The sequence below is a fragment of the Prionailurus viverrinus genome, chromosome E2, assembly GCF_022837055.1.
Source record: "Prionailurus viverrinus isolate Anna chromosome E2, UM_Priviv_1.0, whole genome shotgun sequence".
NCBI classification, from domain to species: Eukaryota; Metazoa; Chordata; class Mammalia; order Carnivora; family Felidae; genus Prionailurus; species Prionailurus viverrinus.
In genome coordinates this window covers 44,459,174-44,483,073 of record NC_062575.1, presented here as the reverse complement: position 1 = coordinate 44,483,073, position 23,900 = coordinate 44,459,174, and the positions used below count along the sequence as shown (strand labels likewise).

General features: G+C 52.9%; 1 protein-coding gene across 4 annotated transcripts; it reads right to left on the bottom strand.

Annotated features, from left to right (window-relative positions):
- Positions 1 to 397: 397 nt before the first annotated feature.
- Positions 398 to 19,024, bottom strand: FXYD5 (FXYD domain containing ion transport regulator 5). 4 transcript variants are annotated; one of them, XM_047836968.1, is made up of 10 exons: positions 18,837 to 19,024; positions 18,211 to 18,317; positions 18,035 to 18,095; positions 9,046 to 9,126; positions 8,267 to 8,320; positions 6,766 to 6,867; positions 3,839 to 3,934; positions 2,762 to 2,791; positions 2,609 to 2,683; positions 398 to 732 (listed from the first exon to the last, which is right to left on the bottom strand). In XM_047836968.1, the coding sequence occupies exons 3-10, from the start codon at positions 18,093 to 18,095 to the stop codon at positions 683 to 685; spliced, it is 549 nt and encodes a 182-aa protein (XP_047692924.1). In that variant the 5' UTR covers positions 18,211 to 18,317; positions 18,837 to 19,024; the 3' UTR covers positions 398 to 682. The 4 variants fall into 4 exon arrangements, with proteins under 4 accessions (XP_047692924.1, XP_047692923.1, XP_047692922.1 ...); XM_047836967.1 differs by having other exon boundaries at positions 18,211 to 18,263; positions 18,837 to 19,023; XM_047836966.1 differs by having other exon boundaries at positions 18,211 to 18,258; positions 18,837 to 19,023.
- Positions 19,025 to 23,900: the final 4,876 nt, after the last annotated feature.

The following is a 23,900-nucleotide window of genomic DNA, read 5'->3' as shown; positions in this document are numbered from 1 at the left end:
CGTGTGTGAGGCCCCTCCCACCAATGTAAGGATCTGGAGTGTGAAGAAAAAGCAGGCCGCTGTGGGCCCAGGGCCTCCTTTGGTGCTTAACCCGTTACCAATACTACCTGCCAACATTAGGGGTGAGCTGGCATTGGCCACCAGGCTCTGCACGTGGACCGGGGCAGGGGTCTCAAAGTGCCGTGGCCAGAATCCCCCGCTGACGCTCTCACCGGCCAGAATCCCCCGTGGGCCACCCTCCTGTCCCCCCTGCCTCACACCAGCCCACCTGCGTTCACCGTATCTCTGCCCTGGCTTTGGAGCCTGCGACACCCTCACTTTATCCCTCAGGGGACCTCGTCCCTAGTCCCGGCCGCTTTCTTCCACTCCCCGGTCGTGAATAATCAGAGACCACGGGCAAGGACCACAGTGCTTTACTTTTCGTCTGAACAGCGTGGGACACCGGAGTGGGGGGGTGGGGGGGGTGGGCAGTGCCCAGGGGGCCGGGCAGCCCTCAGGGTGGGCAGGGGACTTGGGGCATCAGCCCGGCTGTCTCCATCTGGGTCTTCCCTCTCGGGCTGGGCTCTACCAATTATTCTGTAGACTCATCGAGGGGAGGGAGGTGGCTGGGCACGGTGAGCCGGTGGGGACTCAGTCTCGGGGTGCCCCTCCATTCGGTTGCCGGCCCCTCCTTCCGGTGGTCTCACCTGTTGTAGTTCCGGCACAATTGGGGTAACCGTCTACACTTGCCACCTGTGGGTGAAGGAAAGGGTTCGGTCATGAGTTGGAACAAAGTTGATGATTGCATGTGCTCCGGGCGCTGGAGGACAAGGCCCGTCAACCCTGCCCCTGGAGAAGCTCCAAGGCAGCCCTGAGCCAGTGATGAGGAGCACAGGGGAGAGGAACCAGCACAAGGGCTCCCCCGGGGGAGCAGCCTCCCCCACACAGAGGGCCCCTTTGAGAACCCATCCTAGTTTGTGTGTTATGCATTCATTCAGCAAGTATTTGTTGGGTACCTACTATGTGCCAGGCTCTGATCTAGGCCCCGGGAACACCCCAGGGAACAGGAATGAATAAAATCCCTGCCCTGGTAGAGCTGATTTAACAGCAGGGGAGACCGACTGAGAAAAATGACTAAGTCAAGTATGTGGACAGTGAGGTCAGATGGTGATGCGTGCTCAGTAGAAAACTAAAGCCGGGAAGGAGGCAGGGAGGCCGGCGGCTGAGGGCATCTTCATGGTGATGACTAGAGGGGCTTCACTGAGGAGGGGACATTTGAGCAAAGACCTGAAGGAGGTGAGGGGGAAGCCAGGAAGGGTGTTCCAGGCAGAGGGCATGGCCAGTGCAAAGGCCCTGAGGTAGGAGGAGACAGGGGCTTAAGGGACAAGTGGGGGGCGGGTCAGGAGGCAGGACCAAAGTGAATGGGGAGGGATTTCAGAAGACAAGTCTCCTGGCTGTCGCCCTTGCCACCTCCTTCTCTCTGCCCGCCCCCCCCCCCCCCCCCCCGGGCTTACACAGCCCCAGGCACCCTGGCTTCTTCCCGTGGTTATTGCGACATGCTCAGTTCCTTCCTGCGTCTGGGCCTTTGCGCTTGCTGCCCCTTTCCACTGTTTTTTAAAATCGTCTTTCTCATTGACAAGGAATCTCTTCTGATGGTCTCTCTTTAGAGATAAAGTGTCGCTCCCCGTCCCTCTTGGCTTGTCATTCTGCTGTTTTCCTTACGGTGATGACCTTTCTCGTATCCACTCTGCTCACCTGCTTATTGTCACTCCCTCACTGGATGTGAGCTCCCCGAGGGCGGGGACCAGGGCACAGGTGGGCACAGAGCAGGTGCCCACAGATTATTGTCATTGGAACAACTTATGGCCCCAGAGCTAACTTTCAGGCTCTGCCCTCACACAGACCTGGGTCTAGTCCTTCCCTGATTTTTAGTGCTCTGTGACCTTGAGCAAACTCCTCAGTTCTCTGAGCCTCACTTGTCCCACGGGGGTGGAGGTGGGGCTGTGTGCGTGGACAGGACCCGGCTCAAAGTCAGTCTCGACTGAGGCACCTGTGTGCGACCCCTGGGTCCAGTGCGGTTCGGGCACGTGGTAGCCAAGTCTTTTTATTGCTGTTAGCCTCCTGCCTCCCGCCTTAGCTGAGAAAAGATGTGGCTGTGTGCATTTCCTGATGGGGAAGTGAGGGGATAAAACCTGGTGAAGGTTATGAGGCTTAACCGAGAGCTTGCAAACTGGTGGCCCGCGTGTTTTATTTAATCTGCAGCATTTAAAAAACTACTTTAAGAATTAGTTTTTCTGGGGGCACCTGGGTGGCTCAGTCGGTTGAGTGTCTGACTTCGGCTCAGGTCATGATCTCACGGTTTGTGAGTTCGAGCCCCGCGTCGGGCTCTGTGCTGACAGCTCGGAGCCTGGAGCCCTGCTTTGGATTCTGTGTCTCCCTCTCTTCTCTGTCCCTCCTCCACTCATGCTCTGACTCTCTGTCTCTCAAAAATAAGCATTAAATAAGTAAGTAAATAAATAAATAAAGACAACTGCTCAGGGGCCTTCAAGAACTGACCCCTCAGTCAAAGTGCAAGCCAAGGCCGCCTCTCTCCCAGTCGCGGTGCCCCCCCCCCCCCCGCCATTCTCACTGGTGAGGATGACAATGCCCGTGATGAACAGCACGGCTGCGACCAACAGCCCCCGCTTCCGGAGAGTGTCCTCGTCTGCAGAGAGAAAAACAGAGTATGGCAAGAGGGGTCTTCCTCCCTCCCTCTTCCCACATCCTCCCACAGGTAACTTACCGTAGGAGAAGGGGTTGTCCTCACTGGCGCCTGGGGGGACAGACGTGGAGCAAGTCAGAGTTCGGCAAACATTTGTGGAGCGAGGCCGTGAGTGGCAGAGTCAGTGGAGGGGTGACAGTCGGTCTCTGCCTTGGGACACTTAGACCAAAAGCCTCACATGGCACACATGTGGCTCCCATCACCTCTCTACCTCAGATTCTCACCCTCCTGCTCACCCAGATGCTCCAGCCCCACCGGCCGCCCTGTTGGTGGCCATGCCAGGTCCCTCTCACCTCAGGGCCTTTGCACTGGCCGCTGCCTCTGCCTGGGACGCCTTTCCCCCGACATCTGCATGACTCCCCCACAGCTCCTTCTCAGGGAGGTCTCCCTGGCCCTTTGCGGAAAACTACTCCCCAGTCACTCTCTAATCCTAATGCTACTTTATTTCTCTTGATGGCAGCTTTAAGCCACCTGATACACAATTCTTATAATTCGTATTTATTGTCTCTATTCCCCGACTAGAAGGTCTGCCCGATGAGGGAAGAGATTTTTGTCCGTCTTATTCACCACTCTATCTCTAGCACCTAGAAGACAGTAGGTGCTCATGAATATGTTTTGAATGGATGAATGAACTCTATGTGACCTGTGGTCATATCATTTCCATCCACTCTTTGGGGCCGGCTGGGCCGGAAGTGGAAGACAAGACCACACAAAGGGGAATCAAGGTGTCCCTGAAACAGAGCGACCCCCAAACTGATCTCGGATGCGTGAGTAAGTCCAGCTGAGACCAGAAGAACCACTCAACTGAGCCCAGACCAAAGTTCCAAATCGCAGACCCGAGAGCTAAGCAAACGGTTGTCATTTGAAGCCACTGTGTTCTAGGGTCATTTGCGTGCTGCGTTCATTTACGCGTTCATTCGTCTGTCGGGACATCTATCGGATGCCTGCTTATACCCACCCTCTTCCAGCCTTGAACTCATGTGTTCACCCAACACATGTTTACTGAGGACTATTTCATGCTGGGCAAGGGTCCAGGTGCTAGAAATACACAGTGAATAGGAAATAGCCTGTTTCCAGCCAGGGAAGGGAGTTACTGACCCGTGGGCCCGAGGGCAGCGTCCGGCCTGACGTCTTTGCCTGGAGATCGCCTCTTGGAGAGCGTGGTGCCTTTAGTGGGAGCGGCAGAGGGAGTGGCTAGAAGGTGGCAGAGGGCGGAAGTGAGCGGGAGGAAATGAGGGACGTCGCTGACACCCTCCCCCACTGTCTCCACCTGCAGTGGGCGGGCACAGCGGCCCCTCACTCCTACCCCGGGGACGGCAAGGAATGGCAGGCGTGGAAATATTGAATGAGCCTGCACCCCTGGCTCCTCTCCTGGGACCTCTTGGGCTGCCTCATAATCCAGGAAGCAAAGGATAACATCTGAGCCAGGCCGGGGGGGCCTCCAGGACTCAGGCCCAGCACCAGGAGAAGCAGAGCTTGGACATACTTGTAGAAAACACTGTGGAGGTCACCTCTGCTCCCAGACCAGAAATACCAGAGGCCTCCTCTCTTTAAAGCCAGGGCGCCTGGGTGGCTCAGTTGGGTAAGCTTCTGACTCTCGATGTCGGCTCAGGTCATTTCGTGAGATCGAGCCCCGCTTCGGGCTCTGTGCTGACAGTGCAGAGCCTGCTTGGGATTCTCTCTCTCCCTTTCTCTCTGCCCCTCCCCCGCTTGCGTGTGCGTGCTCTCTCTCTCTCTCTCAACAAATAATAAAACACTTAAAAAAAAGGATACTGAACAAAAAGTAAATGCCACAAAGAAAATATCTGCCCTTCTGGCACTGAGAAGTGTCCCCGGTGAAGCGGTCAGCCCTGTCTGATGCCCCAGGATGAGGCCAACATACTGAAGGCCGAAAAGCTGCCTCACGAAGCCCGAGCTTCCAGACCGATCTCAGAGCCTCACTTCTTGTGCATGACCTGAAAGCCAAGAATTACGAGATGTTGGGGAAAGCCTTGCCCAGAGGAAGGTTCGAGCAAGGCCGGTGGCAGGGACAGGCGCGCTGAGACACAGGAAGTGTGAAAGAGCCTCAGTGGCCCCCCGCTGCTAGAGAGCCGGGCTCCAGTTCCCTTTCTGCCACTTTGGGCTGTGCGATCCAGGCCAGCAGAGGAGCCCCTTGGGCCTCGGTTGCCTTCCTGTACAATGGGGTTTTGACAGTTCCCACCCCGTCGGGTGCTCGCGAGCAGTGCATGAGTGAATCCAGGGAAGCCTAGCACTGTGCCCGGCACCGAGCGAGCTCCCAGCAAGCGTTGGCTGTCGCTGTTACCGTGGACGTGGCTGCATGCCTCCCTTCTGGGGACAGCTTCCCTTTTCCTTGGGGGGACTGCGCCCCCTGCCCCAGTCCCTCTGGGTCTATTGTGACACAGGCCACAAGAGGGAGCAGGTGACCCAGTCATCCTCCCCTGGGACCTTCCACATTCCCAGGAGGCATTCAGAGTGACGGCGAGGTGAAATTTGGGAGCTCCGAGCTTGCAGATGGCAGGGGTCATTTCCTCACGGGGCAGAAGACAAAATTCGGCACAAGAGAAACAAAAATGGAGCAGGGAGAGAGGCGCCGGGGACCCTGAGGCTCAGCGGTGCCTTTTACCATCTGGCCCCGTGACCCCCTCGGCCCAGTGGAATTTCTGTCACGGATAATCAGGAACACAGAATGACACAGAGTAACTCAGGTCAACGAGGATTCACAGCAAATGAATCCAGAGATGTGAGAATGTTTTTTACCACCGGGAAGCGTGGACACCGTCACTACCCACCCCCACCTCCACTTTTGTGGAAAATAGAAAAGTTCTCTTCTCCAACACACTTTACTTCCATCTGTTGTAACATTTTAATAGACAGGCTCCGTCAGAATTAAATGCTTTACCGCCATCACTGGAAAACTATAACAATTATAAAAATCCACAAGGGGGATGACATAGCCTTAGAGGCGATGCTTTTGTTCAGTGCCCGGTCTGCGCAACTGTGCGTGCATCTCAGCCTGGGAACGGCCTAAGCTACAATACTTGCCAGTAGAGGCGGATCCTCAAATATGAGTCAGACAGGCATTGGAGGCCACCTGCTGCCTTCACCTTGGCTCAACCTCTTTTCCCACGCCTCTGAAATGTTAACTACTCACTGGTCCTGAGGGGAACTACCTTTTCCTTGACTCTTGGTCTCTGCAGTTCAGGCACTGCTGACCCTGTTCTCCACCCCCAGAATGGGCGGAGACTCAGGCCTAACCACTCAGAGCAATCCATTCCCCAGGCTTCCATTGGTCAGACATGGGCATGTGACGCCAAATGGGCCAATGAGAGTAGATTTTATTCCTTGGGCTAGAGATGAGAAAAAGATATGCTCTATTTGCTGGGTTTGTGACATAAATACAACTATGGGACCATCTTTGCCACCAAGAGAGGAAAAGCCCCCGAGAACTTGAGAATGTAGACAGCAGGGCTGAGAGAGAGAGAGAGAGAGAGAGAGCGAGCAAGTCAGTCTGATGACCGTGCCTGAGCATGTCGATCCAGCTCTTCCTGAAATCAATGCCTCTGGACTTTACAGAACATATGTAGCCAATAAATCTATTTTACTTTTAGTTGCGTTTACAGTATTTTGCAGCTGAAAACCTCCTGCTCTAACATGAAGAGGTGCACAAAGGAAACACCCACATCCACGCTGCCGAGCACCAGCTCTGTAAAGGAACCTGAACAAAAGAAAGTTCCAAATCTATCCTATCAGGTTTGGAAAAACACTGCACGCTAGATGCTCCCGTAGAGGACGCCTGCTGCAAATACGCATTACTAAGACTCCAACAAGTCCCGCCATAAAGAAATGTGTTTAACTTTAACTCAGGAGTTTCCCAAACACCTTTGACCGCAAATCAAAACAGATTTTTTGAAAATGTATTAGCAATTCCCCAAACGGGTGCTCCGAGCAATGTACTTGGGGAGCTACTGACCCAGATAAAGAATTAAACAAAATTTGTACGTTGCCCTTCTAGTCCCAGGCCCTACCTTCTGGGCCACTCTGGCCGGTCCTCGGATCTGTGGCTGGGAGCACATCCATTCTCGTCGGCCGTGGGGTGTGGGTCTCCTCCGTCTGCTCCTGCGTTGTTCCTACTCAGATCAGGGCAAGGAGGGAAGGCGGACAGTGCGTGAATCAGGGACGTGCACATCCATCAAACGGCAAGGGGGCCCCTCCCTCCTCTGGCTGGAGGAAATCAAAGACGGTTCACGTTCCAAGTGTCACCGTGTGGGTGGGACAGGGGGACTCTCTGGCACACGCTGGTGGCAGGGCAAATCCATGCAACCGTTCCCCAGCTGGCTTTTCCAACAAATTCCAGCGTTCGTGCCCTTTGCGCCATAGTGTGGTGGGTAAAAGCAAGGCCGTAGAGCCAGATTCCGGGCCCCTGGTCTGAGCTGTGTCACTGACTTGTGACGCCCTGAGTGAGTTACTCCGAGCCTCTGTTTCCTTATTCTGTAAAGTTTGGTTGTTCTACCTCAGAAGGTTTGTGTGAGGACTGAATGAGAGAACACAGGGAAGATATTTAGAACCACGACCAGATTATAATAGGGGAGAAAAGCATTTGCTTAAGGAGGAACGGACGAGGTTGCTTACCATGGCACTGGGTGTAGCATAGAGTAAGATGTTCATCAAGATGTGCACGGCTTCACGAACCGTACACAGGCACCCAGCCGGGTACCATGCAACAGTGCGAAAGAATAAGATTGGTGTTTACATAGGAATGTGTGAAGAGCTTCCAAACATACTGCTGCACGGGGCAGGTGGGGGGGGGGGGGGTGGGGAGCAAGTTTCAGAACGACTATCGTTTTGGAAATGATCCGCTCACGCAAATACATCTCCCGGCCAGGATATTTTCTGCGGGCAGAAATGTGGCACGGCATCACTGGGGACCACTCCCCTTCCAGTGCTAGCCGTGGGGACCTCTCAGAGATGGGGGAGAGAACAAGAACGGAGAATGGGCCAAGGGATTTCATCTCACTATAATATTTTTATTATCCCCAAGCAGAACAGGTTTGGGTATTACTATATCATTAAAGATTAATGGGAAAAATTAGGGAGCACTTTCTGAACTGTTACACTCCCAAGACAAAGTTCAAAAAGGACTTGAAAAACTCAAAAAAGGAAAAAGTTCAAGAGATTAAAGGAAGAAATGAATGGCCTTGGTGCATGGGGGCATTCCTGGGGTGGTTGCAAAGCTCTAGTCCTTGAGCTGGGTGGTGGTGACACAGGGGCTCAATTCAGAGTAATCTGTTAAGTGGTACACTTATGGGTTTTGTGCTTTTCTATATGCATATTATTTTTCACAACTGCAAAAGATTTGCTTTCACAGAAGTGGATGTGGGCGGCTGTCTGCCCCACCACAAAGTAAACCAGAGGATTCAGAGCTGGAGGACTGAAATGAGTAACAAAGGAGTCAGAATGTGGGAAGAAGAGAGGGGATAGTGTCTGTCTCAGGCCTCCGCCCCCACCCCCTCCGCATGCCCCACTCACCACCAGCCTGCAGAGATGTCTGAGGGGTGGACTGGGACTCTGGGTGGACTGTGTCTGGAGTCCGGAAACAGGGAGAGAAGAGAGAGAAGATGTGGAGAAGGTTCATGGATGGAGGAACAGGGGGTTTGCTCTACTATTCAATTTTGATATAATTGAGATGACTTAATTAACCCAGCCATTTGCTGATTGCCCAATTGCCAGGCCGGTACCTCCCCTGTCTCAGCCCTCCCCTCCCGTAGATGCACACTCCCCTATTCAGCATCCACCCACCTCTGGTAAGAGCCCCTGGCACTTTCTTTATGAACCACCCTTCCCCGATTCTTGGTCCACTTCGTTCAGTGGGGTTGGCACCAGGTTGGCTGGAGGTGGAACCCGAGACCCAGGTCTGGCAATCAGCGTTGGTCTATGGCCACGATGATCAGCTCCTGGCTGGGCATGTAACCCGAGCCTGGTCAGTGACAGCTATGCCACATTTGCTGGATTGGGGAAAGGGAAATGCCCTTTCCTCTGGCTTCTTAGCAGGTAAGACGGAAGCCTCAGGGGCCACCTTGGCCTCATAAAAGGAGAATCTACCTGAGAATGACGTGAACACAGGAAAAATAGAACCAAGAGACGGAGGCAGGTTCCTGATAGCATCATTTGAGCACCTAGAGTGAGCCATATCACTGGGCTTTTCAGTTGCACAACCCAAAATTCCCGATTGGCCCAAGCTTGAGATTTTTGTGGCTGCTGTCATTTGCAGTGACGGGATCTTGACAGACCCAAGCCTCTTTCCTCACCTGGGGTTTGAGTCAGGGCATGAATGTTCACAATGCTTGTGTCTGCTGAAGGAATGGATGTGGTCTCCTTCAATGTCTGTCCTGGGAGATCAAGGACGAGAAGTCAGAGAGGAGCCTCCGGCCCTCCTTCTCTCACCAAAACCCCACCTTACCCTCCCTTCTGGAACTGTGGGCGGTAACTCAGAATATCCTGGTGGAACAGCAGACAGATGCTTGAATGGTGGTATCCACCCTTAGTCCTGGAAGTGCTTTAAAAAATGATGATGCCCAGCGCCCTTCCTCCAGCCCCTCTTCCTGCCCATCCTTGTGGGGTGGGAGAGGCAGTTTGGCCTAGTGAACCCAGGTCCATTCTAAAGTCAGCCAGGGCCCCGGCCTCAAATTCTGCTCCCCCAAATTCCCTGGCCACGTGACCTGGAGCAGGTGGAGTCCCCTCTCTGAGCCTCATCTGTCTCATCTGCAAAGTGGGGATAATCACTGACTCTGTGATGGGAAAAGATAGGGTCAAATAGGCAGAGAGGGAAAGGTTAGGACCTGAGGTCCCTGGGTGGGGAAAAACACATATTTTGGAACAATGCTGGTAGGGTCTGATTCCCTTGGGCATAGGGTTCCTTTTAAGAACATAACAGACACCACTTACTCCCCCTCAGGGTCCCCTCAGGAATTTGACAATCAAAATTCCTAATTAAAATAAGTAAAACATAAAACTTCTGTTATACAAGGGACAGTAGGACCATAGTCTGACTCCTCACACAATGGAATTGAGCCAATCAGGAAAAGACAACCCAGAACCTAGAGTCATCAAGCCAATAAAGGTAGGACTTGAGAAGGAACAAGGGGGAAGGGAAGAGGGGTGACCAAAATCATATAGAACAAAGTCCCTATTGTCACGCGCCTCTTGTTATGGGCGTTCACTTTCGAATGTCCCCTCTCTGCAAAGAGACCTTTCATACTATTCTTACTGTAATACTATTTCATACTATTCTTTTTTTAAATGTTTTTATTTATTTTTGAGACAGAGAGAGACAGAACGTGAGCAGGGGAGGGGCAGAGAGAAAGGGAGACACAGAATCCGAAGCAGGCTCCAGGCTCTAAGCTGTCAGCCCAGAGCCTGATGCGGGGCTCAAACTCATGGACTGTGAGATCATGACCTGAGCTGAAGTCAGACGCTTAACCAACTGAGCCACCCAGGCACCCCTATTTCATACTATTCTTTTTTTAATTTTTTTTATTTTTTTAACGTTTATTTATTTTTGAGAGAGAGAGAGACAGAGCATGAATGGGGGAGGGTCAGAGAGAGAGAGGGAGACACAGAATCCGAAACAGGCTCCAGGCTCTGAGCAGTCAGCACAGAGCCCGATGCGGGGCTCGAACTCACGGACCGCGAGATCATGACCTGAGCGGAAGTCGGACACTCAACCGACTGAGCCACCCAGCCGCCCCCATACTATTCTTACACTCTAATAAACTTTCGCCTGCTGCTCATTTTATTCCGTGTCCACCTCTTCATTCTTTGAAGTGGCTAAACAATGAACACTGGGTATTGAGGTTAAAAAAAAAAAATCCTGTAACATTTCTTTGGGGGCTTGTCTAGGATGTTAACGTCTTCCAACCGTAAGTAAATAACAGCTGGCATCCCCTCTTTCCTTTCTATCTTAAAGAAAACCTCAGACTAAATAATTGGCACCCACCCACCAGTTAAGAGCAAACAGTGTGTCAGCCATCCTCAAGTCTCGGGTGACAGGCTCCTTGGGTCTCCTCCCATCTGATCTCCCAATGTAGTTGGGAATGTTGGTGTGGTGGACTCCCAACTTCCTTTCGAGAAGAACCTCTGGATGTGTGGGACTCAGGGGAGGCCAGACAGCCATTGATGGGTCCTGACCAAGGCTACTCTTTGGTGGAGGCCCGAAGGCCATCAGCAGAACCTGATCCCTGACTGCCCACTTGGGTATCCGGTGGAATTTTCCTCTTTCTGTCTTGGCCAGCCTCTCTTCTCCTTTGGGAAGTGAGTGGAAAAGCCCAGGACTGATCTCTCTGGTATCCTCGTAGGAGGGATCCAGGTGACTTCCAAGGGTCCTACTCACAGGTTTCCCAAATACAACGGAAAGCGGCCCTGTACTTGCTTCCACTTCTGACCCTCTGACATGGTTCACCACCTCCCAGGGCCCCATTTTTTACCTTTCATTTTCAAACGCCTCTTGCAGAGCAGAGAGCAGGACTTACTTCAACCCCTTCTGGGCTCACCACCCTCCTCCTGCCCCTGATGCCCACAGGGGGATGGAGAGAAGACATTTGGCCGGCTCCCACAAGGTACAGAGGATAATTAGAGCCAACTGTCTCTGGTCAGTCTACGTCAGGACAGGGACTTTAAGGAATATTCCCAAGCAGCTGCCGAACACCCTTCTGTTTCAGAGAAGTTTCCTGACTTCTCTGGCTTGACACGGACTCCCCATTTCCAGGTTTGGGTGGAGAAGAAAATCTGCATCTGCTCATCTGTCCAAGCTGACAGGCTTTAGAACCAGGAGACCTGTTTCTCTGCCTTCTGGGCTTTTATTTGTCTCTAGGCTTCTTGGTGACACCTCACCTCTTCTGCCTTCCCCTCCCTCCTCCTGTCTCTGCACCAGCTTGGGTGCAGCCTGCCTAACTGGTTCCTCTACCTTTCAGGGGCCTCCAGCACCACGGGTTCCTCCTCCTCCCCTCACTGTCAAGGAACAAAAAACACCCCCTTAGACTTACACCGCCCACTTCAGATTTCCTCACTGGTGCCCCAGGTAAAAATTGACAATGGGGAACAAATTGATTGACTTTTAAATGGATACAGATGGAACATAATTCGGTATTTAAACTAACGTAAGTTTGTTGGTTTAATTAAGGTAGACAGGTCTTTAGAGTTATGAGCATTAAATATATGAAACTTTTTCTGGTTTACTGAAGGCCGAGTAATCACATGCTATCTCTGTTACAGTTCATCAGCAAAAAGGTGACTTCAAATGATGGTTAATTTTGTCTGTCTCAAAGTGTTCATGGGTAATTGCTAAGACAGCTTTCAGGGTCTTCAATAACTTGAAACTTTAAAGTTTTGCTTGGGTACTAAACTGGATTAAATTCATTTGGACATTTTAAAAAGTATGAAATGTGTAAGAAAGATATAAGAAATGGAAATACGTACCTTTTCAGTGAAGGTTTAAAAAAAAAAGTAATTTTGTCCTAAATGAGGCTGGTTGTTTGGAGAGAAATGGCTTGGGACAAAATCTAAAAGTTATAGAAGGTTCGTAAAGGAAAAAAATGTAACCAAAGTTTTTTTTTCTCTTTTGTCTGCCCAAAAAGATGGAAAGGACTATGATTTTAACCAAAATGGCAGGACAGCATGCCCTTTTGAGTTGTTTTGCTCGAGCTCTGATTAAAAAATTGCCCTTCCTTTGATCTGAAGGCTGGGGAGATGGTGGTGATGTCCTCACTGCTGGCCTCCAAATGCTCCACATTTGTGTCGTTTCTGCAAGGTGGAGGAATGTGCCATATGGCCTGTGCCATACGATGGATGGATGACTGTGATAAATGAAGGGCTTTTTTTTTAATGTTTATTTTTTATTCTCGACAGGGACAGCGTGAGCAGGGTAGGGACAGAGAGAGGGGGAGACAGAGGATCCAAAGCAGGCTGTGCTCTGACAGCGGCGAGTCTGATGTGGGACTCAAACTCATGAACTGAGATCACGGCCTGAGCCAAAGTCGGATGCTCAACCAACTGAGCCACCCAGGCGCCCCTATAAAGGCCTTTTACCCGGAGACGTGGGAGCCATTTCGCTACGCTTAGCCCAGTGTATGCTGACTTGTGCCAATCTAGAGACTTCAAAGTGGACACCCACGTGGCTGGAACATATTTATGTGGGCACTGCTGGAAAAAAAACAGGTGAATAGACCTGAACTTTGGCCCTTTTAGCCCCCCTCAACAGCCAATTTTATCCTTACGAGGAATGGCTTTCGCCAGCCTTCTGAAATACATTTGTCAAAAGGAACAATTTTATTATGATCGATATGTAAATTACTCTTGGGCCAAGATAAAATTAGTACATCTTTCTACAACCAGGGGAGTCTTGCTTGGTCACAGTCGGTATCCCCCAAAGTCCCACAGGCAGGAAACGGAGGGGTCGGAGAAATCGGGAAGACAAGGTCAGCTCTGGGGGGTAGAGTCAAGCCTGGGTAATAGCGACTATTGCCAGCACCTCGCAAGACTGACAGGGCTTTCGGCTGCCAGTCGCATAGCCAGCCAAACTGCAGGGCCAGATGAGGTTTCTCCTGGCCAGCTATAGGAAACTTTTTCCTATAGGTGGGCAATTCCCCAACCGAGGCCAGTACTCTCCTTCGGGACGTATTCGAAAAAATTGGGATGATTTTGACCCACACACCCTAAAGAAAAGCGACTCATTTTCTTTTGCACCAAGGCTGGGTCCCAATACAAATTGGAGGAGGAAACCTGGCCACCAGAGACAAGTAACAACTAGAACACTATCCTACAATTGGACTTGTTCCCAAACGTGAGGGGAGATGGGGAGACGCCCCCCCATGTCCAGTGTTCTGGGGCCTTCCGAGAAAATTGAGATAGGTGTCAGCAATGTAAGGTCGATCCTGGCCTGCTGGCAACCCTTTCCAAGGGTTCGCAACTAAGGAGGGAGAAAACTAAGGGTCCCTTGCCTGTACCCAAAGGGAACCTAGGGAAGGAGGAAGGGAAGTCTTCCCCCCCAACCTCCTCCTCCTCGGGTCCCCCATCTGTACATCCAGACTGAGAAAACGTGCACTTCTGCTCCCCGCTGCCCACCTTACCCAGGCCCTCCCTGCAATGTAACAGGTGTGTTTCCCCTCACGGAAGCTAGAGGGCCCGGGGTGGGGGTGGGGGTGGGGGGGGGAACGGATGCAAGGAGGCACCGCTACGATAAGATTGCAAGATTTTACATTACAAGATTTAAGACAGATAAAAGATCTAGGAAGTTTTTGATGATCCGGATAAGTATACAGAGGCTTTTCAGAGAGAATTACACTATGTCTTTGAATTGACCTAAAAAGATATAATGCTTCTGTGGAATCAGACTCTCAATGAAACAGAGAAGCGTGGGGTTCTGGCAGCGGCTGAAAGATATGGGGGCGAGCAACTCATTAATTATCATGGGACTGGAGATCCTACAGGGAGCTCCCAGTTCCCTACCGGGGCCCAGGCAGCCCCATCCCAAGATCCTACTTGGGACTATGACCATCCCATTGAGGAATGGTATTGCCACCACTTCCAAGCTTGTGTTTTGGAGAAATTAAGGCGGTCTAAGGTTAAATCTTTAAATTCCACCAAATTAGCCACTCGCTTACAGACACAGGATGAAAACTCGGTGGTCTTCCTGGAAAGGCGAAGGGAGGCTCTCATTAAATATACGGTTATCTTCCCTAACACCCCTGAGGCTGCCACAGTTCTAGAGGACAAATTTGTCACTCCATCAGCTCCAGATATTCAGAGAAGGCTGCAAAAATTGGCTGTTTTCCCAGAAGGGACCCTGAAGGACTCTTATGAGCTGCCAATTGGGTATATTACAACCAAGATCAAGAGTAAAATAAGGAATAGGAAAGGAGGCTTAGGGAAAAAAAGCTGAGGCCTTAGTTGTGGCCTTATGTACGATGTTAGACCGGACTTCCCGAGGTTCTGGTACCAAGTGCCATTTACGAGAATGTCCTCAGAGGGGACAACCAAAGTTCAAACCCCATAAGCCATACCCCTTGTGTGGAAACAGTCACTGGGAAAACAGAGTGCCCTCGGGGACCTCTATCTGCAAGGGTTCAGATGACCAGTGTCCCTGAAAGGGACTGATGGGGTCCAGGGCTCTTCACGGTGGCTCCCCCAAACCAACTACCTATCGGAAACCCAGAGCCTCGGGTAACTCTAGATATAGAAGGAAAACTGGTCGATTTCCTTCTTGACACCGGAGCCACCTTTTCTGTCCTCCTTTCCACTCCTGGCCAATCAGCCAAACGCAGCGTAGCAACTAGAGACGTTTCCAGAAAACTTATGACTAAATTTTTCTCTCAGCCACCGGGTGCATTATGGGGAGACTTGAATTTTTCACATTCTTTTTTGATAATGCCACAGAGCCCTAGTCCCTCGCTAGGAAGGGCCATTATAACTAAATTAGGGACGATAGCCCTCCTCGCTCCGGGACGGATAAACAATTGCCTAAACTCCTAGCAATCTGGGTATTGAAGATCAATCTCTCCTTGAGGTAAAATTAAATACACCTCATGGGGTTGTTCCTATGGAAACCGGATGGCCAGAGGAAGGTTTGAGGATCGAGAACCAAGCACTAATTCAGGGGCCTAATTATTCTAACCTACAATATCACAAGATCCAAATAAATACGGAAGAGGGAGAAAAGGCTATAGTTACACTGAGTTAAAAAAAAAAAAAAAATGACCAAACATGTCAGGGATTCTTGGGGATGGCTACCACGCATCTTTCCCTCCTATGGTGTGACCTCTCTTTGGAGGCATTGCATTTGGACTATTAACGCTTGTTGGTCTAACATTCTTTGTGTATGTCATTTCGAGATGCCGTCGCATAGGCCAGAAAAATAAGACGTCCGAGAAAATTCTGCTAGCCCAGATGTTCCAAACACCCTCCCATTATATCGGCCCTCTGGATCGACCTCTAAACCTGCCCTAACTGCTGTTCCCCTATCATCGCCTCCCTTCAGCAGGAAGCAGTTAAGAAGCGTCAGTCAACGTCCCAGTTCCTAACGGTAGTTAGAAGGCACGTGTTCAGAGCGCGGACTATGATAGGAAAGATAGGGTAAAGTAGGCAGAAAGGGAAAGATTAGGACGTGAGGTCCCTGGGTGGAGAAAAACACATATTTTGGAACAATGCCGGGAGCATCTGACCACAGCAAACCCCCACGGGCGCGTAAGGTTCCTCTTAAGAATGTAACAGACCTTGGGGCACCTGGGTGGCTCAGTCAAGCATCCGACTCTTGATTTCGCCTCAGGGTCATGATTTAATCTCACAGGTCATGAGTTTGAGCCCCTCGTGACCCCCGAGTCAGGCTTTGAGCTGACAGCTTGGAGCCTGCTTGGGATTCTCTCTCTCTCTCCCTTTCTCTCTGCCCCTACCCTGCTCACACACACACACACACTCTCTCTCTCAAAATAAATAAAGAGACTTAACATAAAAGAAAAGAATGTGACAGACACCACTTACTCCCCTCAGGGTCCCCTCAGGAATCTGACAATCAAAATATCTAACGAAAATAAGTAAAACATTACACTTATGTTGTACAAGGGACAGTAGGACCACAGTCTGACTCCCCACACAAGGGAACCGAGCCAGTCAGGAATGGACAGCCCAGCACCTAGAGTCAATAAGCCAATGAGGGTAGGACCTGAGAGGAAACAAGGGAGAAGGGATCCGGGGGCGACCAGAACCCTACAAAACGAAGCCCCTTGCCTACAGTCCCGGGCATTCACTTTCGAATGTCTCCTCTCTGCGAAGAGACCTTGCACACACTCTACTAAACTTTTGCCTGCTGCTCATTTTATTCTATGTCCACCTTTTTTCATTCTTCGAAGTGGTTCGAGACAACGAACCCCAGTATTGAGGTTAAAAGCGAAACCCTGTAACAAATCTACTTCTCAGGGCTGGAGAGGGTGAAATGACATGGCCGAGGACAGGGTCTCCCCCACTCCCTGATAGGCAGCCATCGCTGGAGACAGCCACTGCCCTGCCCTGGCCCAGCCTCCGTCCTCTCCTGCCTGGACACCGGAGCCACTCTGCCCTGGGCTCTCTGCCCTCATCCCCACCCCCTGCAATCTGCTCCCCACTCGTAGCCAGAGGGGCCCTGTGAATCCCTGAGTCAGGTCAAGGCCCTGCTGGCACAGAGCACCCTCTTTCCTTCTAGTGAAAGCCAAGGTACTCATGGGGCCCTTCCCTTCCCCACACCATGTGGTCTCCTGTCCCCCCTCTGACCTCTCCTCTTCCCAGCCTGCCCTCGTCCACCCCAACCTTGCTTCCTGGCCTGCCTGCTGTTCCTCACACCCACTAGACAGCACTCATACCCCAGGTATCTGCTTGGCTCACTCCCTCATCTCCTTTGAGTGTCTGCCCAAATGTCACCTTCTGATGAGGTCTTCCCTGGCCACCCTGTCTAAAGAATCCTCGTTACCCTGTTCTGTGTTTCTCCGTAGCCACTACCACCTTCTAGCGTGCTATATCATTTACTGATGGATCGTTTATTGCCTGTGTCTCAACTAGAACGTGAACTTCTGTTTCATGTGTTGCTGCTTCCCCAGTGCCTAGGATAAGATCTGGCACATAGTAGTTGCTCATTGAATACCTGGTGAGAGGCTGAAAGAAAAAATGAAAACCATTTTATCAAAAAGAAATGGGGCAGCTTCCGTGGAGGGCATGCCCTGGGTGCTGGGGGCGAGAATGACGGCCGTATCCCAGGCTCTCCACTCACTAGCCTCTGGCACAGGGCACTTCCCTTGCTTGAGCCTCAGTTTCCTCATCCATAAAATGGGCATGGCAGTACGTGTAACAGAGTAGAGCCGAAGTTACCCGAGCTCACGCATGCAGCACCTGCCGTGCAGAAAGCACCTGCCAAGGCTCACACCGCTGACAGGAAACACTTCCCAGGTAAGGGTGACATTTCTCTAGCTCTTGGACCCACCCCAGCTCCCCCCCTTGGCCTAACTGTGTATCACGGGGTATCCAGGGAGCTGATTTGCTGGGACCCTAGGGTTCCTGGCCACTGAGAAGAAAACTGACACCAACCTCCCTGCCAAATCAAACTCAGTGAGTTCTTCTGGGAGGTGAGATGGAAAGTGCCCAGCAGGACGGGCTCTGGCCAGACTCGTTGGAAGCGGCCACCTAGGTGTGAAGTGTCCAGACAGCGTAACCCTGGCCCCCTCATCAAGACCCCCCCCCCTTCGCTTCCTGGTGCTGGCTCAGCAGGAAGGTGAACCTTACCTCTGGTGGGGAGAAGCAGGCCAATGATGGTGAGGAGACACAGGCAACCAGAGGGCGACATCTATTGGGTGAGCGGGAGCCGGGGTCAGTCATGATGTCAGGGAGGCAGGCCCAGGGCAGCGCCACCCCCCACCCCCTCCCCGCCTGCCCCTCAGGTCCTGCAGCCCCCTCCTTACCCTGAGCGAGCACCTGTGGCTTCAAGGACCCCCTGCCAAGGCTGACAGCTGGTCTTCCAGGACAGAGGGAGGGTTTTAGAAGTGGGGGACCCGGCCACCACCCCCTTCTTCCATATGCAGATCCCCAAAGGAAACAAGAAGCGTCAGACCCATCTGGACTTCCAGTAGCAGTCGCTGCACAGGGACACCCTTGGGGCCGAGAACTCACTCCACCGAGACACCCTACAGGGTGCAGGGGTAGAGCAGGGGGCCCGGTGCCTCCCTCTGGGCTGTCCCCAGAGCCGAGGAGTCAGCAAGGAGGGGAAAGAGGAAGAATGAGTAATGTGCTCCCGATCTCAGAGGAAAAAGTGAGCTGGTGTGAGGGGCCTCGTGAGGGGACAATAGAGCAGGATGCTGGGCACTTCGAGAACTGGTCCGAGAGGGATGGCGGAGAGCTGGGGAGACTGAGGCAGGAGGAAGAGGGGCCGGCGGGAGCCCGCCCGTAGTGCCGAAGAGCAGGCGCAGAGACGTGAGCGGGAGTCGGGGGCAGAGAGGCGGGGAGGGGGAAAGATCAGCCCTCCAGGCACCTGAGCCCGGCCCCTGGGCAGAGGGGAGGCAGGCGCAGGCGGATCGCAGGAGAGACTTACGTCAGTGCTGGGGGTCCCAAGCCGGCAGCCTCGTGGACAGAGGGCAGCGGCGGTGGCGGCGTCCCGGCGGAGGGTGTGGCCAGGGGAGAGCTGGCGGGCGGGGACCTAGACGGGCTCAGTCATTTCCTCTCGGGTTTCCTGGCTTCAGAGCCCGCGGTGGGAGCAGGAGGGGGAGTCGCGGAGGGCGATGGGGGGCAGGGGGGAGAGGCCGGGCAGCGGCCTCCACCCACCCGCTGCGGGGGTGGGAGGGAGGGTGGAGGGAGAGCGGGAGAGCGCAGGCAGGTCTCGGTGGGTGGGGCTCCTTTGGGGAGGAAGGGGAGCGGGGGCGGGGTGTCTACTCCTGGGTCTGGGGTGGGAGAGACGGTAAAGAGCAACCGGGGAGGGGGCGTCGAGCAGGGGAGGGGAAGCTCTGGGGGCTCGGAGAGGGGGTAGGCCACTGGGGCCCTGGGGGAGGAGAGAGAGAAGAAGGGGGGAAGGCTGGGGACGGGAGAGAGCTCCCCCACGTTGAATTTTGCCCTCTCCCCCATTTTGTCCCCACAGATGAGAACTCACAGACAGAACGGGGGAAAAACCCAAATGCACATTTATTAAGCTCAAGACATAGACACCGAGGGTGCAGGGAAACGGATCGGATCGTCGGAGGGGAGACGAGGAGGTGCAGGGGAGCAGTACATGGGGATTCTGGGGAGCTGCGGCTGGACTCCCGGACCCCAGGAGCTGGAGGCCTGAGTCCCTGGATCTGGGATGCAGACGGGCTCTTTGGGGGATCGTCATTGCCAAGACCTGGGGAGGGGCAGCGGGGTGCAGCGGCTCCAGCCTCGGGTGGGTGGGGCGGCTCATTCGGGGGAGCGCTCCCCGGCGCAAGGCTGGGGTCCCCACCGCCTCCACCCGGTCCTCAGGCTTCCGCACTCAGGCAGGGACAGCAGTGGAGGTGCCCAGGGCTGGTTTTACACACCGCCACCTCCAGGGGCTGGGGACCGGGGTCGGGAGGAGAGAAAGAGAGAGACAGAGGGTCAGAGAGCTGCAGTCAGCGACCAGAGAGGTGCACCCCTCCCCCACCCACAGCCAGTGGGCACCCCCCCCCCCCCCGTCGTCTCCTGAAAGCCAGACCCCCCAGGGACTGTCACCCTTGAGCTAGCACTGAGGAGCTGTCTTGCCTACCACGCCTGCTCCGTTTAGGGACACTTGTGTGGCTGTTGTCCACCCCCACAGGACACAGTCATGGAGGGGAACACACTTGTGATGAGGCTGGAGATCCCTGGCCCAGCTTGGGACTTTCTGGGATGTCCCCCTGCCAGAAAGAGTCTCTCTTCCCTTCCTATGATCCCAACCTCCTCTTACACCCCATCCCATTCCCACACCCCATCTCCCCAACATTTGGACGCAGTCAGAATTCCCCCGTTTCCCACCCACTTGGGACCATCGCTCAGCTGTAGTGGGTCACAGTCCCGTGCATAATCCGAGACCTTGCCCCCCCTCCCCCCCCCAGTTATCCATAAAGTGCCCCGTTAGGGTTTTTTAATCTCGTGAAGAGAATATGAAACAAAACACATGAAATTCCACACCAAATCCCCCCAAGCACTGAGTACCCCCGGGCCCACTTTTTAGTTATAAGACCTTTATGAGAGGCAGAGAGGTTCCCTTCTGGTTTTTAGACGTCCCTGGAAAGGACGCAGTCCCACTAAAAGCAGGTCAAGATATTTTTACATCATTCAATTAACACCCCCAAGGAGTCACAATCTTGCATCTAAGGTTTATTCCCCCCTGCATCCTAATCTCTGTCCATCTTCCACACCCTCTCCACACCCCCACACCCCTCACCCCTTCACACCTCATCACACACACACCCCCCGCAGTCCTCACCCCTTCACATACCCCCTCCACACTCTCGCACCCCCTCCACCCCTTCACCTCTTCACACCCCATCGTACCCCTACCCTCTCCACATCCCCACCCCCTCCACACCCCTCACCCCTTCACCCCTCCACATACCTCACCCCTCCACACCCCCACCCCCTCCCCACCCCTGACCCCTTCACATTCCCACCCCACTCCACACCCCCTCACACCCCCATGTCTCCCACCCCCTCCCCACCCCTCACCCCTTCATCCCTCCACACCCCTCACCCCCCACACTGCCACTCCCTCCACACCACTACCCCCTCCACTGCCCCATCCCCTCTAACGCTTCCGTCCCCTTCATCCCCAACCTGTTCACTCTTTGTCTGTGCTTTCCACCCTCATATTCTTTACATCGCCATATTCTCTCTTTCCCGAGGTCAGTTTTTAAAATCCATATTCTATACATTTCTCCTTTTGTTATTTTGATACAATTATCCGGGAACCCTTCCTTCCTTCCCTCCCTCCCCCCTTTTCCCCTTCCCCCTCTCTTCCCTTTCCACATTCCTGTTTTCTCTTTTTAAGTCATCTCTACACCCAATGTGGGGCTCGAACTCACAACCCTGAGACCAAGAGTCCCGTGCTCCACTAACTGAGCCAGCCAGGTGACCCTCCCCTCCTTTTTCTTGATCCTTTCATCCTCCTTCTTCCCACCTGAACAATGAAGTCTGGAAAATACTCTGTCTCCCTGCCTCCTCTGGCGCTCCGGTCCTTCCCCATCCGGACCTCACAAGTCCTTCTCCCGAGTGGGGCCCCTCTCTTCGCAGACTTGTGGCTTTCTCCTCTGGGGGATCATTTCATCCTTGCTGTCAAGGGCCTCTGTACTCGTTTCTGGGGAGCACTGGGGACTCTAAGACATTTCACATCCCACTGACTCTCCATGGTTTAACCTCTTTGGTCTGCGGGGCCTCAGCTCCTACTGAAGTTGCCACATCCGTTCTTGGTGGCATCATTCTCAGGGACATCCAACGCAGCTCCCCTTCCCCCTCCGGCCCCCACGTCTGTCTTCTCCTCCCAGACCGTAACTCCCAAGCCCTCACCTGAGGAGGGAAGCTCCGACTTACAGGATTTGCATGTTGGGCTGTGGGAACAAAGAGAGAGAGAAAAGCATAAAGAAATCCGGTAGCCGTGGGCTTACTAGGAAGGACGGGGCAGGCTTTGGGGACTTTCTGTTCTGGAAGTGCCCCCGCACCCCAGGCCGCCCCCACCCCTCTCCCCCTCTCTCCCCACTGCTGCCAGACCTCTCAGACCTGGAGTCCGCCTTCCTGCACTTCACCTTCTTGCCTGTTAGGAGACAGACACAACGAGACGGGACATTAAGGGTCTGGACAAAGGCCAGCGGGGAAATGGTGGGTGGCCAGCGACGCCCCCCCAACCCGAGGCAGCCTCCTTTGAGGGGCTTCGGAGCCCAGGAAAGGGTCACACTTACTGATAATGATGAGGATGCCTAGCAGGAACAATATGGTGGCCAGAGTCATGCCCACAGTCTGCACCGTGTCATAGTCTGGGGAAGATAATGGGGGATGTCAATGTGGGGTAGCGCCTCAGGCCTCCCTGGAGCCTGGACCCGGCTTCAAGTCTGCCCCGCCAGGGTCCAGAGTCCAGGGATGCTACAGGCCGTGCCGGGGGCTCCCCCAGTGGGCTAGTGTGAGGATGGCGAGCGGAGCTTGGTCCCTAGACCTTCTCTAGAAGGTCTCTACCCTTCTCTACCCTCTACCCTTCTCTAGATTCTTTGTGTATACGTAAAACCTTCCTCTACATCATATATACATACATGTGTATATGATACATACATGATATCTACATCATATATATAATCTCACCTCCTTCTACAGCTGGTTCCTCCTGGTTCTGTCCACCACTGTCACCTGTCCGAATCATTGCAGGAAGCAGCCTGCACTGTGGTCTCCTTGCCCCCTAGCCACGGGATCCTGTTAACATCTAAGTCAGATCCGGGTGCTCCGGAGCTCAGAGGGCCCCACCCCACCCTGGCTTCCATTGCATTGCAAGGAAAAGCCAAAGTCCTCACCACAGCCCACATGGCCCTGCATCACCTGGTCCCTGTTCCTTCTCAGACCTCACCCCCTCCACATTCTCCCTCAGTCCCCTACCTCGGGCATATCGGTCTCTCTGCCATTCCTGGAGCAGATCAGACACGGTCTTACCTCAGGGCCTTTGTATTTGCTGTTTCCTCTGCTTCAAAGCTCCTCCCCCAAATATTCCTTCCTTACCAGTGTCTGGGCTTTATTCAAAGGTCAGGGAAACCTTTGGTTGTCCATTTAGAATTTCACCTCCTCTCCTCAACCCTTTATAATGTCATTCTTTCCTTTATTTTCCTTCATGAGAAGCATCCTTGTCTCATACACCACAGTAACTACAGGCCTTGAACAACATGCGGGTCCGCTCATAGGCAGATTTTTTTCAACACACTGTAAATGTATTTTCTCTTCATTATTGTATATATATTTTTTATTTCTTATTTTTTTGGTAAGCTCTACGCCCATCCCGGGGCTTGACCTCGTGACCCTGAGATCGAGAGTCACATGCTCTACCAACTGAGCCAGCCAAGTGCCCTTCTTCTTTATGAGTTTTCTTAATGACATCTTTTCTCTAGTTTACTTTATTGTCAGAACACAGTATATGAACACATAACATACGAGGTGCATGTTAATAGATGATGGTATCGGTGAGACTTCTAGGCAACAATAGGCTATTAGTAGTTAAGTTTGGGGGGAGTCAAAAGTTATATGTGGATTTTCAACTGCATGCACCCCCTAACCCCCACGTTGTTCAAGGGTCGATAGTATTTATTGAATTAAGAATGTATGGAGCACACACTCAATGTCCAGGCCTCTGCCTCAGGGAATTGACTTTCATATTGTGACAAAGCACTGAAAAATAAAATGAAACGTCTGAGCCATGTGACTATGGCTAGAGGTGTGTGCGTCTCCTCTTGGCAGAGAGTCAGGAAGGGCCTCTCCTAGCAGAGCAGTCAATATTTGAGCTGAGTCCCGAAGAAGGAAAAGGAGCCTTCGTCAGCTGAATGGAGAGCTAGAAGAGGAGTATGCCTGGCAGAGGGAACCACGTGTGCAAAGGCCCTGAGGTGGGAAAGAATTTGGCGTATTGGAGGAACGGTATGAGTGAGCAAAGGGAGAGGGCAAGGGA